Source organism: Epinephelus lanceolatus, chromosome 19 (assembly GCF_041903045.1).
Source record: "Epinephelus lanceolatus isolate andai-2023 chromosome 19, ASM4190304v1, whole genome shotgun sequence".
Lineage (NCBI taxonomy): Eukaryota > Metazoa > Chordata > Actinopteri > Perciformes > Serranidae > Epinephelus > Epinephelus lanceolatus.
In genome coordinates this window covers 17,918,283-17,932,971 of record NC_135752.1, presented here as the reverse complement: position 1 = coordinate 17,932,971, position 14,689 = coordinate 17,918,283, and the positions used below count along the sequence as shown (strand labels likewise).

The 14,689-nt window shown below is 41.1% G+C and overlaps 1 protein-coding gene across 2 annotated transcripts in view; it reads left to right on the top strand.

The window, feature by feature from the left end:
* The window catches only part of pappaa (pregnancy-associated plasma protein A, pappalysin 1a), a 117,164-nt gene that overhangs the window by 40,188 nt on the left and 62,287 nt on the right, over positions 1 to 14,689 (top strand). For both annotated transcript variants that reach the window (XM_033646882.2, XM_033646881.2), the window contains exons 8-10: positions 3,617 to 3,745; positions 3,874 to 3,965; positions 7,281 to 7,477. In XM_033646882.2, coding sequence (XP_033502773.2) covers positions 3,617 to 3,745; positions 3,874 to 3,965; positions 7,281 to 7,477 — 418 coding nt within the window. The remainder of the gene's footprint in view (positions 1 to 3,616; positions 3,746 to 3,873; positions 3,966 to 7,280; positions 7,478 to 14,689) is intronic.

Genomic DNA, 14,689 nt, shown 5'->3' with positions numbered 1-14,689 from the left:
TTGGATGATCATTTATTTTTCAACAGGACAATGACCCCAAACACACCTCCAGGCTGTGTAAGGGCTATTTGACCAAGAAGGAGAGTGATGGAGTGCTGCGGCAGATGACCTGGCCTCCACAGTCACCGGACCTGAACCCAATCGAGATGGTTTGGGGTGAGCTGGACCGCAGAGTGAAGGCAAAGGGGCCAACAAGTGCTGAACACCTCTGGGAACTCCTTCAAGACTGTTGGAAAACCATTTCAGGTGACTACCTCTTGAAGCTCATGGAGAGAATGCCAAGAGTGTGCAAAGCAGTAATCAGAGCAAAGGGTGGCTATTTTGAAGAAACTAGAATATAAAACATGTTTTCAGTTATTTCACCTTTTTTTGTTAAGTACATAACTCCACATGTGTTCATTCATAGTTTTGATGCCTTCAGTGAGAATCTACAATGTAAATAGTCATGAAAATAAAGAAAATGCATTGAATGAGAAGGTGTGTCCAAACTTTTGGCCTGTACTGTATGTGCACAAGCAACACCTTTTATGTAATGCAATGTATTGGTCTGTATGTGTATGTGTACATGGGCATGCAGAGTACCTGCTTCTTTCATTAAACATGTCTATTAGAACATTTGACAGCACTTATATTCTAAGAGCACTTGGAGAGCGCAGACATCTGCCAAAGCCAATAGCTTGTCTATGATACGCAAATCTGCAAGTGCAACCACTATATGTCTGGATATAGTTCCCAAACTACTAGAATTATGTCAAACAAGTTCTCCATGTATGAAGTTTGAACAACTACATGTGTAGGCTACCCCAGAGGATTACAGGTTGGCCCATTCTACATCCTTTCACCAAGCTCGATGAAAATCAGGCCAATAGTTTTTCCGTAATCCTGCTGACAAACAGACAAACAAACAAATCAAACCGACAACATAACCTCCTTGTCGGAGGTAATAAATGGTAAATGCCTCTCATTCACCCACACTTGGGGTTCACTGTCTTGCCCAAGGACACTTGTGGACAGGAGGAGCCAGGGATCAAACCACCAACGCTGTGATTAGTGGACTTAAATGTTAAACAGAATGGTTTGACTTAGAGCTCATAAAAAGCTACAGCCTCCCTGCACATCACTCACCCTCTTTCGTGGTTTGATTGCTGACTTTATCTCTGGCCTTGGGTGAAACCTTTGTGGCAATGTTTGCTGCTCGGGCTGCATTGCTGTCACACTGGGGATTATTTGGCAGCAGTGGAAATAGTGGTTCATGCCTGTGTACTGTTGTTTAAGTTTAAAGGCCATACAGTTGGCTGGCAGTGTGTTACTAAGAACAAAAGTATTGCGCGTATGTGTGCCAGCATGTATTTGTATTTGTCTGAGTTGCTTTGTGTAATGGGCATATGAATCCATATATGCCCTGGTGCTCATGTGAGCTGTACAGTATCCATACATGCTTGTCACTGCATGTACAACATTGCAGAGGGCATTCCAAAATTAGACCTATACTAGGCCTACTTGATGGTCCACATGAAATGATCTATAAGCTAACCTATTGGTCCTCATTTACTGATGTTGCTCTCCAACCATATTCCTAATTTTAACCCTGCACTTATCCAATACTAGCCATAATTGTACAATCATGCATTCCTATCCCCTTATGCATTGAATAACATAGAGAACACAATCACTCTTTTTCTTTATAGTGTATTTTACTTTTAAAATGTACATTTTTCTGTCTGATTTTGCTTGAACTTAATGCTAAGTAATTATTTGTTTATATAGTATTTAGAATGGTCCATCAAACTGTATTTTCCAGGATGAGCACATCCTGTCCTTGAACATATCACTGTAATAAACAGCACAACCATGTTTTTTATCTATTTCAATTTTCAATTAACAAGTCTGTTATAGGCAAGGGAGCCAAGTGGATCTGTATTAGTCATCTAACATAGTCATCGCATGCCATTCAGACCAAACAAAATTACAGTGACACAACAAATGGAAACTATGTTGTGTGCAGGACAACCTTCAGACAACAGTCAATGCATATAGAATTCACAAAAAACATGGGAAGTAACATTTATTGTTAGTATCAGTGAATGTCTGAATCTGAATTAGAATGTAAGGAAATAATGTCTTAACCTTGGTCATCTATCTTATACACAGACACACACCCCCACACACAGATATTCTTGTATTCTTATCCTTGTGAGGACCCTCACTGACAGAATGCATTCCCAAGTCCCTTACCCTGACCTTAACCATCAAAACTAAATGCCTACCCTTACCCTTACCCCAATTCTAACCTGAACCCTAAAACTAAGCCTTAACCCTCAAGCAGGCCTTTAAAAAACTGAGGACCGGCCAAAATGTCCTCATTTTGCAAAAATGCCCCCACTCTGTTGCTAAAATAAGTTTTTTGGTCCTCACTGTGTGCATGTACAAGTACACACACACACACACAAAAGGTAAGGTCAAAAACTCTGAAAGCCAAAAAAGAAAACCATAAAGGAGAAACCAAGACCATAAGCGACAAATCAAAACTACAAATGAGAAACCAAAACTATAAGCAAAAGGGGAAAAAAGTCAAGACGGAAAGAAAACTGTAAACAACAGCTGCAAATGAGAGTGCTGACGCGAAAATCAGTTATACTGTTTTGTTTTTCTCAAATTGCTTTAAATAGTCAGACTAGATAAATAAATACACAACCTCTTAAATTATTTGCTTGCCTTTACATGTTTATCTTCAAACTTCTGTTCTTAGCTTCATTTCCAGTTAAGAAAGTCAGATGAAACAAAGTGTTTTCATAAAACAGGCGACTGGCATCAGTTTTTTTTTTTTGAAAAGTCTGACGTGACCCATGATGTGTGTCATTTATTTGATCACTGGCTCACAGGCACCAGTGAGCAGATCCTACAGAAATGATTAGACTCCATGGCAACATGTAAAGGCAAACAAAAGTTCAGAGAGAAAAAGCAAGAGTAAAATAATAAAACAAGACGGCTAATGTCATGACAGCACCCTCACTTTGCACTTGTGTTGTTTTTTTACTTACAGTTTTCTTTCCTCGAGTTTTGTTTTGTTGCTTTGCTTACGGTTTCTCATTTACAGCTTTGATTTTTTTTTTTGTTTATGGTTTTAGTTTTCTCATTTATGTTTTTTTCCTTTCAGACTTTTTTTTCAGACTTCCTTATCATGGTGACTCAAGAAACCATCATGGCGACTTACACCGGCAAAGTGAGTAGTCCCCCAGTATTTCTCCTGTCCATTGTGTATTCATCATGATGGCTCCTTGAATCACTGTGGTGAGGAAACAAAACAAAGCTGGACCCAAAGCGCTTAAACGCAGTGACTGGATAGGTAGATGTGTGGAAGTGTGTACTAAGACAGATGTGCTAATTTGTGATGTGCTAGTGGTACTTGAGATACCTAAAGATTGCTACAACACACACACTAGCAAACAGAGCAGTAGCCCTATCGACCCATTCTCCGCAGGCCTGGTCCAAGAATCTTTCTCAGTTGCTCTTTCTCCTTTCTTTATATGTGATTTTTTTTAATCAGGCATTTCTTCGAGGCTTCACGTTATCCTGAAATATGTGGACTTACTATGACCTTTACCTCTTTTTGCAGGGATGTGGCGCCACACATTGTGTATACCTACCAGGTCCAAACCATCTCCGGCCGGAGTGAGAGTGAGCCCTCCCCACCTCTGGTGCACGACCTGGGGGCACCGTACTGCGGGGATGGACGCATCCAGAGGTAACAGGCGCCCACATTCTTATTTTCAGAAAACTCAACTTTACTCCTGATGTGATTCAGTTGGTATTTATAAGTCTGGCAGTGTGCATGTGTGGATTTTTTCTAAGTACCTCATTCTGCTATTTTAGTTCCAAAGGAGAGGAATGTGATGATATGAACTCTATGAATGGGGATGGCTGCTCCAGTCAGTGCAAGAAGGAGCCCTTCTTCAACTGCATTGGTAAGTCATATGGACAAAGGTATCATCAAGGTTTAAGTGCAGTCATTGGTTTCTTTCTCTGGATTGCTGTTGAGAAAAAAAAAATACTTGAAATAGGAGAGTTACTTTACCTTAAGTGCACCTTTGATCAACTTCTCAAGCAGATCTGCTCATTACCACTAGTAGAACGATGCAGTTGTAATGCATACTGGCAGCTGTGAAGGAGTGACCCTGTATGGCCTGTAGCAAGGCATCGCTTGTGAAATATGCTTGTGAAACATATCTAGAGCTTGCACAGTTTGGAAAAAGGAGAATAAAATACATAACTCATTAGAGGTTGGATTGTTTTGATTTATTTCCAGAGAAAAGAAAGTTATTTAAAAAATGGGGGGGGGGGGGGGGAGCTGTGGATCGTGCGGCTAATCTTCCAATTGGTGAACGACCCGCTCGGCATCTGATCCACAGCCACCCCAGAAAAACTGGTCATGAGATATTGTATTACAAACTGTATCTCGCACATTTATTAAAGTGTAATGTGTACCAGCCCAATCCCCAGGCAAATTTTTTGCCATTGTATGTTTCTGTAAACCATGGATACATCACATTTGCACATTGTTAGGATAAGTTAAAAGTTTACATCTTGACAATGCTTTGGCTAACATGTGGTTAAGTTTAGGCAAAAAACCCATTTGGTTATGTCATAGTTACGGTTAGGAAAAGATAATGTTTTGGCTTAAAATACCCAACTTTGGGGGCACAAACCCTGCTGGAAACACTTTTCAAGCCACTATCCAAATTATTCTGACAGATAACATAGTGATGTCTCTGTAAAAGCCATCCACCATTCCCTCCAACTCCTGCTTACGAAGTCAGCCCATATACTACATCTCTTTAGAAACATTGATATAATACTTGTGTAACATCCAAATGTTATGTATTCATGGTTGCAGAAATCTACAATGACAACATTTTCACATTTTCTCCTGGCAACAGGGCTGTGTGTACATATAGTATGTCGATTATTTTAATGATGTTGACTGAAGCTTAGACATATTTTACTGGCCAAAAATGAGTTTAAAAGACATGTACATGTGACATTTATCAAGTCTGTGTTTATTGTGGTTACTATGTATTATTTCACAAAATAGAACATTTTCAATGGGACCCACAGGCTGACTTTGTGAATGAACAGATTTAATATCTGGGCGTCTTCTATGCAAGTACTTCATGCGTTTCTCAAAAGAATAAAAACGCCATTAGATATCATAATCACTTTGACCTCCTGTTGAAAAAAAAATAAAAAAAAGATCTGGAAATCATTATTTTCTTAAAGGGTGAGTCATCTTATTTTACATAGTTGAGTGACTGGCATCTCCTACGTTGTTTTGTTTTATGAATAGATGGATGGTTTCCTGTCCAGTTCTCCTGCTGTAGACAATCATTTCACCCCCCTGTTGTGATTGTATGTGTGTGTGTACAGTACATGCATGCATGCACACACATGTGTGAGCCTCTGTGAAGTGGCCACTTAATCCCTGTCAGATTGCTGGATGACTGCGTTGGCTGGGCTGTTTTTCCACCAACTGCAGCGCTCAGGGGTGTGTGTATGTGTGTGTTTGTGTGTGTGTGTGTCCAACACTGTCTGACATAGTTGTAGTTTTGCACAGAAATCTGACACTATAATGATGGGACCTTCTGTCCATCTGTCTGTATGTGTGAGAGAGTGCCTGCTTGTCAGTGTGTTGGATAGTGAATGAGAGAGTTGGATGGAAAATTGACACTAAGTATACAACAGGGCCAGGGTGCTACAGTCTGGATGAGCTTTAATAGGCTATTCACACGATTGAGTCGAATTATATCTGGAATTGACGAAATCGAAAATCATTCTTTTCACATGACCCCACCTGGCGTTACAATCCCAGTGGTTATGTTTCAACAGGGCTCCGAGCCACGGTAAACACAGGTGCAGATAAAACATAAAGGAAATGCAATCTGATTTTTTAAAAGCCATATTCTTATACTCCTGCTATCACAAAAGCAAAGGTTTTAAAGGTCAGATTGCCCCACTTTGACATGTTGACAGTGTAGTTTGGGGTGCTGTCTTGAAAACAACTAACATAAAAAAAGCAGGTATAGCTTGCTCTGACAGCCTCTGGACCTTTCTTTTCTCTGTCTCTATCCATCTTTGTTCATCTCATCGCTGTCCTTTTTTTTCAAGCTGTAGGGCTCTCTTCTTTTTGCCCTTGCACTCAATCACCTTTCCACTTTTTCCGTTATCTGTTTATTCTATCCCTGTCCAACTTCAAATACTGTAGCAATACCCTTTTTTTGTCTCCTTTTCCATCCCCCCCCCCCCCCCCCCCTTCTCTCTTTAGCTCACACTCTACCTATTACTTGTGCAGCTTTCACAAGCCACTGTTTGAGCTTCCTCATGTCTCGCTCCTTCCCTTCTTCCTCGCCTCTGCTCCTGCTGAGTGAGTGGCGGGAGCGTATTCTGTATGCCCCCTCAGTAGCCCCTCGTTTCACCATTGCCAGAGCACAGAACTGACTTGAGTTTTTGGCTTTGCTGGAGAGGGCTGGAATTTCAAGGAGGAGGCCCCGGCCAACTTGGCACAGAATGCCGCCTTTCCCCCTAACTGGAACCCCACCGGCTGACACTGCTTTAGCTGAGAGCTGAGAGCAATGAGGCCCAGGCAACCTCCCTGCTCTGCTCCCCTCTCCTCCAGTCCATAAGCTTCCAGTTCCAGACCTTAACTCCGGGTGGGATATCTGTAAAAATTACGGCTGTATCTTTCTTTACCTCTTGACTTTGTCTGGTTCCCCCCCAAGTCCCCTCCTCTCTCTGTGTTTGTCGCTCTCGTTATATTGCTCTCCTTCTTTCATGCCTTCTTGTTGTTTGTTTCCTTTTGACATGAACATGTTTTCCCTCTGTTTTTGTAGCTCCTTACACACTCAATAATTCACCCTCCTTTTTCCATGCACCTTTTATCCCACACCTTCCTCCCCCATCTTTATCCAGTCCTCTCATCACCTTCCAAAATAAGAGATAAGGTTAGATCCCAAAGGATCTGGAGTACATGTGTTCTAAAAAACCAAAAGGATGAGAGAAGGGAAGCTAAAAGTGTGTAAAACCTCACCTGTATGGCTCTGTACATTTTATAACATGCAAGACAAGGAAAAGTGGGGTGGTGGCGGAGGATATGTAGAATCTGTTTTAAAATAAAATTTTAGCTGTACTCACACCTCACCTTATGGAAAAAGCACAATAGAGATGAAACACAGATAAGTATCAATTTGAAACTACAGCTTTTTGTTCTGTTGTCTGTTCACCTGCAGAGGAGCCAAGCATGTGTTACTACTATGATGGCGATGGGGTGTGTGAGGACTTTGAGCGTGAGACGGGCGTGAGAGACTGTGGCCTCTACACCCCCAGTGGTTTCCTCGACCAGTGGGCCTCCACTGTCGAAGTTTCACATGAGGAGAAGCCCTACTGCTCTGGAGAGGTGACTGCTGGGTACCCTGCTGTTACAAAGGTAAGGTCATCCAGTTTGTGTTATTTATGACGTTTTGGATGGATTTTTCTAGAACATGCCTTCATCTTTGTGATTATTACACATTAGAAGCAACCAGACAATTTTAGAGTCCTGATCTGATATTAAACAAATTGGATCACTACAAACAGATTTCCCCATCACTCCATCATGCAGTATAGTCTTTGATTCATTGATGATTTGGTGCTATTGCTGTCTCATCCACAATGATGACAATGAAGCCTCAATGTCTGCAAAACACTTACAGAAAAAACAACTAATTTAGCATGTTTGCCAGTTGAGTAATTTTAGAGATTGGGACATTTAATTAGATGTCTCCCAGGGTGGATGCAGAAGTTTGCCGCTCTCATTAAAGTAATGCTTATTGAAGACGAGAGAAGAAGCCATCGATTCCACGTAGGCTCGGTGGAAGCATTGATCTGTTGCTGTCGCAACGCAGAGAGGGGCTGATTGGCCAAAACATTAGGGCGAGGCATACATTCATGTACGCACATACACACACAAAGCTTCAGACACATAAAAGTGCATTAGGCTGAATCCTATTTAATCCCCTCTCCCTTACATGGAGAGACAAAACTAAGGCATGTTGTTGAAGTATAGTATCAACTTTAAAACCTTCTTCGTCATTTTAACTTTATTATCGTTCAGTTTCTTGATAGCTTTCAGGGTATTTGTTGTTTAAACCAAATATTAAAGGAAGCAGCCTGCTGTATCTTTCTTTGATGTTAAAGGGACAGTTCACGCAAAAATAAAAAATGCATATTTATTTTTCATCATACCTGTCGTGCTATTTATCAGTCTAGATTGCTTTTGTGTGAGTTGCTGAGTGTTAGAAATATCGGCTGTAGAGATGATTCTTTCCAATATAATGGAACTAAATGGCGCCCGTGAACACTAATGGCGTCCTCCTTGTCTGAGCTGTAACGTGACAACTAATAGTTCGATACTGCAAGTTACCGTGAGCTAGCTATTATTGTTTTACACATGTTTACATCTCGCTCTGTCATAAACACAAGCCTCTCATCCATGAGTAGATGCACGCTTCCCTCTGTGTGGTGATACAACTAGCATGTGTAGTTTGGTACAAAGAAAATAGTTCCAACATGAAACTGCTCACAACATTGCTGTTGAGTGTTGTGAATGTATTTTTTGTCATGTTGAGCATCACAAGCTGAGTGCCATATAGTTCCATTATATTAGAGAGAAGGCAGACATATCTATGGTCAATATCTCCAGCACTCAGCAACTCACTCCAGAACACTCTTACACTGATAAACAGCACTATAGGTAAGAAGAAGGGTGAATTGTCCCTTTATGAGCGACATCAGTATACATTGTTAAACTGTATGTTCATAGATGCTTTAACCCGGTATAAAGGAGAAACTTTTTGTTCTTCGGCCTCATGCCTCTATGCTGGCAGTGCTCTCTTCTGAGGCATGTGTGTGATGTTGGAAGCGGTGATGTTGGCTGTAGAGCTTGTTCCCACTGCTGATGATGCATTTTACAAGGCCAATGAACTAGGTCTTCTTGAGCAGCTGTGGTCAGGTGCCTTGCTCAAGAACACTTTGGCATGGACTTACCCAAACAAAAGTAGGAGTTTAATCGACACCATTTAATGGATTTGATATTTATGTGGCACCACTTCTGTCCGAGCATGTGTTCCAACCAACAACATTGCAGATGGTTTATTCTCTGAGAGGAATGAGACACCAGTGGAACATGTCCATACAACCATTAAATAAAGGATTTCTGCTGTGAAGGACACATGTTCATACAATAAGCACTTTTACTGTAGAGAACACACTGTTCCCTGAGGATCATATGTGATGAGATCACCTCATTACAAGGCCACTGACTGTCCACTCTGTGTGGACACCCAAGTGCATGTGCGTGTGTGGAAAATATGCAAACACAGGTTAACAAAACACAACAGTCTTGTCGCTATCTCTCTCTGGCCCTCATTTTCACTCTGTATGTTCTCTCACCTTGTGAACTGCAAAGCTTGTAGGTACACTGTTACATCACAAATTGTGTCCTCAAAGCCCATTCCCCTCACCAACATCAGTACATGTTGATGTAATGACTGACATTTATTTCCCACTCTAGTAACATGCACTACAGCAGCATCAAATGCCATCTCTTCAACTCCAAATGAACTTTGATTACACTGCGTCCTTGCAGCGTGGAGCATGTGTGCACACAAACAAAAAAAAATCTGCTCGCACAAAATGCACACACAGTCGTGCACACTTGTTTGCTTATGGTAGTCCCTTGGAAAACAAAGATAACATAACATGGCCTCAAATAACTGAGTCGAGATTCCCGTACAGGCTTTGCTCTGAAGCAATTGTGCAATTGCATGCATGTGGCTATGGCGACTGTCCTGGAGGCTCATGCCACAGATGAAGCATGTGAGGATTGGTTCTGGAGATGAAGACCAGGCTGTGGGATTGCCTTTGTTCATGGATTCAGTTTAAATGTGGCCACGTTAGAGCAACATATAAAACACCACAGTGGCTGATCAGTAGCAGACAATGTTACTGAAGATGTTACCTATTTTAAAGAAGCCTTTAGTGATGTCTTGCATCTGGTATTTTAATTGCTGTGTCTGCCGAAAGTCGCTCTCGGTGCCAACCAGAATCAGCTATAGAGTGCCCAGTGGATTGTCATGTTTTAGGTATCTGGATCACATTCCCTATCAAGAGCACTTTGTTCTAGTTTTCTCAGCTTGCTGCCGATTGTTTACATAAGGGGTTTGATTTTCCTGGGTGACCTTGATCCATTGGTGGAAGGGGATGTGAAAGGCCTATAGACATTTCATCTGAGAGCTGCATAGTCACTTATGGTATACTGTTGATCTACAATCTTTGTTGAGATTTTGATGTAATCTTTCTGAGCAACGTAGTGTGCAAAAAGCACTGTGGCTTTGCTGATACAGACCCACATCCAGTATTGCCCTTGACAGGGATTTGGAGCTGTTGGGGAAGTAAATTGCTTGGCAACTTTGAGATGACTGTCATCAGTATTAAAATGGTGAGGATTGAGAAATGATAACTGCTGCTGGGGTGCAGGGCTTATTTTCTGTATTCAAGGGAGACAACTCTGAATACATTACTTCTTGAGCACTTTATATTTGACTTGGAAAATGAGTTTGAAGTGAACTCATGAAGTAACCTCATTGTGTTGGTACAAATCTTAGCTTTGGTGAGAACTTGCTGTACCCTGACATTGAGTTGACTTCTGTTGTGTTGGAACACATGTTGCTATGTGAAAAAGAAGTATGCCCTCTGTGGGTAACAGATCAATGATTGCTAAGACTAAATCCAGTCTGCATACCATCAGGGATAGTATGTAAGGATATAGTGCAGTATTTTAGGGACAACAGATTTCTGGAGTTATTTCTAAGGAATGAATTGGTCCACAATAATTAATGCTGGTGTGAGTCTAGTGGAGACAATGTACAGTAGTTACCTTTATATTTTCTTGCTTTTGTGTGTCATATCAGGACCCGTTCTACTGAATTCATGAGAATCTATAGGATGGCTATATCACTTAGTATGTTTACATGCCACTTGAAAAAAACAAATTATTGCCTTAATCCGACTATAACTGGACAACTGAAGTGCATGTAAATGCGTTACTCTGACTAATATTGGAGTTCTCCAACTCCGATTAAGACACCCAGATAATGCGATCGGAATTCGATTTTCTCCGGCATGTATACGCTGTAATCGGAGTTAAACTAGACAATGCATGTGCGCATGCTCCACACCCCCCCGCGCTGGCGTATGACCCTGGAACAGACAAGACATGCTATTGTTGTAGCCCTCCAACAGCATACGGTGTTCTTGTCTGCCTCTCGAAATCACCATGACAACGAAGGATAGCGTGCACCTTATCTGCACAATCAGTAACGTGTACATTACGTACGAGATAAACCAAGCTGTACAATTATCCATCTCGCTGTTGTTCGAAAATGCCGGTCTGCTGCCTGACTCCAGTTGTTTATTATTAAGTGACGTAATAGGTCAACCGGAAAGGGGGGCGTATTAACCTGCTGAAACGACACATATCACCACCTAGTGTTGAGGAGGAGGACACGTTCCCGTCAGTAATTCGATTTTCTCAGTTGCTTGTAAACTGGGACAAGGACAGAAGTCCGATTAGATGCCAAAATCGAATTTTGAGCATAGCTTGATTAAGCTGTGCATGTAAACGTACTGAGTGATGTTTGTTGAAACAGTTTGACACCAGCTTGCACTTACTCACCAATGTAAAGCAGAAAAATGCTACTGCTTGCATTTTGCAGATGGCGACAAGATCAGTTTGGCCATTTAGTAACATTGCTGCCTTTCATACAGTGTCTCTGGATAGCTCATTGCCATGGAATTACTCATCACTTCAAGGCAACCAAGGCTGTCAGAAAAGCCAGACAATGTTGTCATTTGTATGACACATGAATAAAGTGAATAAACTTTAGCCTTGCCAGAACCTGGAGGGTAGGAAAGGTTAATTGTGCCACAGCATAACTCTTCTTAATCATTTTAATAATTTATTTCTCCTTCTACTTGAAGTCACAGAGGTATAAATGTGAAGCATGTTGCGACATAGCATCGTTTCACAAGAAACAACTGTTGAGAGCGTTGAGTGACCATGCATAAATAAGCTTTAGGGTGACCCTGCCAGGAGCTAAGCTGCTGTTGGAATGGCTCTTGGGTTAAATTGAATTCACAATGTGGTTACAACACACTCTCTGTGTCTTTGTCACTCACCCATTTCCTGTATAGTAAACTTACAGTAAGTGAAGTCACAATGACCATGACACTATGTAAGTACACCAAGATCCCTATGCTTGACATGATGTATAATAGAGATATGGGGGTGGGGGGGTCAGCTGTCATTTTTTTTGTTGAGGACTTGGCACTTTGAGAAGCCCTTTGATCTCAGCCAACCACACTCCCAAGACTATGTCATTACCACGGCACAAAGCCAAAATGACAGTAAAGTTCTCTGCTGAAGTTAGTGTCTGGTTAACCACTAGCATCCATCCCACAATATGTACCATTATTGTCCTTCTAGTGCCTGTGTCTGTGCTGGTGTCTGTGTGTGTGTTCATGTGTGAGAGAAAAAGACGGATACAAAGGGGGGAGGAAAACTGAAGCCCAGAAAGAGGTTATAAGTGCAAAGGGAGTGTACAAAGCAAACCAATGTTAAGTGTCTTAGTAAGGTTCTGGGCCACCACAAGCCACTAGAACAGCTTCAGTGCTCCTTGGCTTCTCAGAATCTCTGGATCCCTGCTGGAGGAATGAGCGTCATTCTCCCAAAAGATATAACCTAATTTCCTAAATCTGACAAAAGAAATTGAAAATGAACCAGAGCCATTTTCTATGTAATATTTGTTGAACAGAATTCACTGAATATACAGATGCCAAAAGCAATTGACCCTTTGCCTAGCCCTGCGCTTTTGTTGTTTGCTGCTGATGGTCTATGGAGCTGTTCAAGCTAGCATGGAGACCACTGTCACTAAGGACACTCCCTTAAGAAATATTGTCTAATTTTTTGGAAAAATGAAAACATAATGTCAAAGAGAAGCAGGCAGAAGGATCTGCAATATGCCTTCAATTGATATATCCAGGATATCAAACTGACTCTGCAGCAAAAACAGGTTAAAAAGACAAAGATAGAAGCTAAAGCTTAAGGACCACAGTGTGAAAATGAACTACCATATCACCTGGCAACATAACAGAAGACAATAAAATTTAGGAGCTACATCTTTCCTGTGGCAGGGTAGCTCTTTATTCACATACAGAAAAGGTAGCATGTTTATCCATTTAGTATACCTTTCGTAGCCACCGTAGCATATAGAGCTAACTTACTTACAAAGTATAATGGATAAATGTAATATATATCTACTTCTAACCTCTCCGAGTAACAAGTATTATACTATGGGAAGTACAACTCACGAGCATGCATTCTCTAGTGCTAAAAGAACTAGGGTTACAATATCTTAACCTTTGTTTTCTGCATTACGATCAACCTAATAGAGAAGATGGTGCTCCCAACAAAATTGGCGGAATAAGTAATAATGCCCAAAAATTACAAGTTTGTCAAGGGACGGCACGATCTAGCAGCCACAGTAATTACAAATGATTTGAGCAGAGATTTTAATAGTGTGACATTATAGAGCCACAAAGTCCACAAAGGAAGGAAGACAGGGTGGTGGATTGGTCAACAAAGTGTCTGACTTTGACATGGGAGACCATCATTTATACATTCTGGTTTTCTACTAGAAGCCAAGATTGGTTTCCTGCCCTAACCCTTACCGAGTCATTTTTGTTCCTAAATTTAACCAAACCTCAATCATACCGGTGTCAATTCAGAAAATGGTTTCATTTTTGCAATAAACCTTTGTAATGGTTTTGGATGGCACTTATGGAGTGGGCTATTTGTCAATCTGTAGAGCAGTTACTTGTTTCATTAGAATGACTTGTTGCAATGGACAGAAATCTTTCTGCCAAATATTCCACTTTTACTCTGTCTTGTGTTGAATATATATTTTGAATTTTATTCTCAGTCATAAGTAGCATAATGACTATAACACTTGACATCCCCAATGCATAACTGAATGGCAGATGAAGAGAACTTGAAGTCCTTTTAATTTTGCCTTAGTGCTAAGTTATCAAGCAGTTGAAACTGGCTGTGAAAGTGAGTCTGTGCGAGTTGAAGTCATAGTTTAATCAGAAACCAACAGCACATTGTCATCATGTTTCCATGTTCATGGTGCACGGCTCTTGGGTGGAGTTGGGATAGAGATGTGCTTCCCTGATACAGGACAATACTACCTTAAAGTGTAACCACCTCTCTGTGTGTTTGTGAATGTTTTTTTGTTCTGAATGAATATATAGGAGGTAGGGCGAGGGATAGTACATCATTTCCTTCTGATCTAGTAAACAAGTCCTGTACTGGTTTTGTGTATCAGTTCCGTTTGATGTCTAAAGACAGTGTTGATACTGTGTGTGTGTGTGTGTGTGTGTGTGTGTGTGTGTGTGTGTGTGTGTGTGTGCGTGTGTGTGTGTGTGTATCTGAGAGAGAGAGAGTGGGGCGGGCAGCAATGATAGGGATCTTTGCGGATGCAAAAAAGTAACAACAGCACAAGAAGGCACTTGAGGAGAAAGAGAGATCATGTATCTGCAC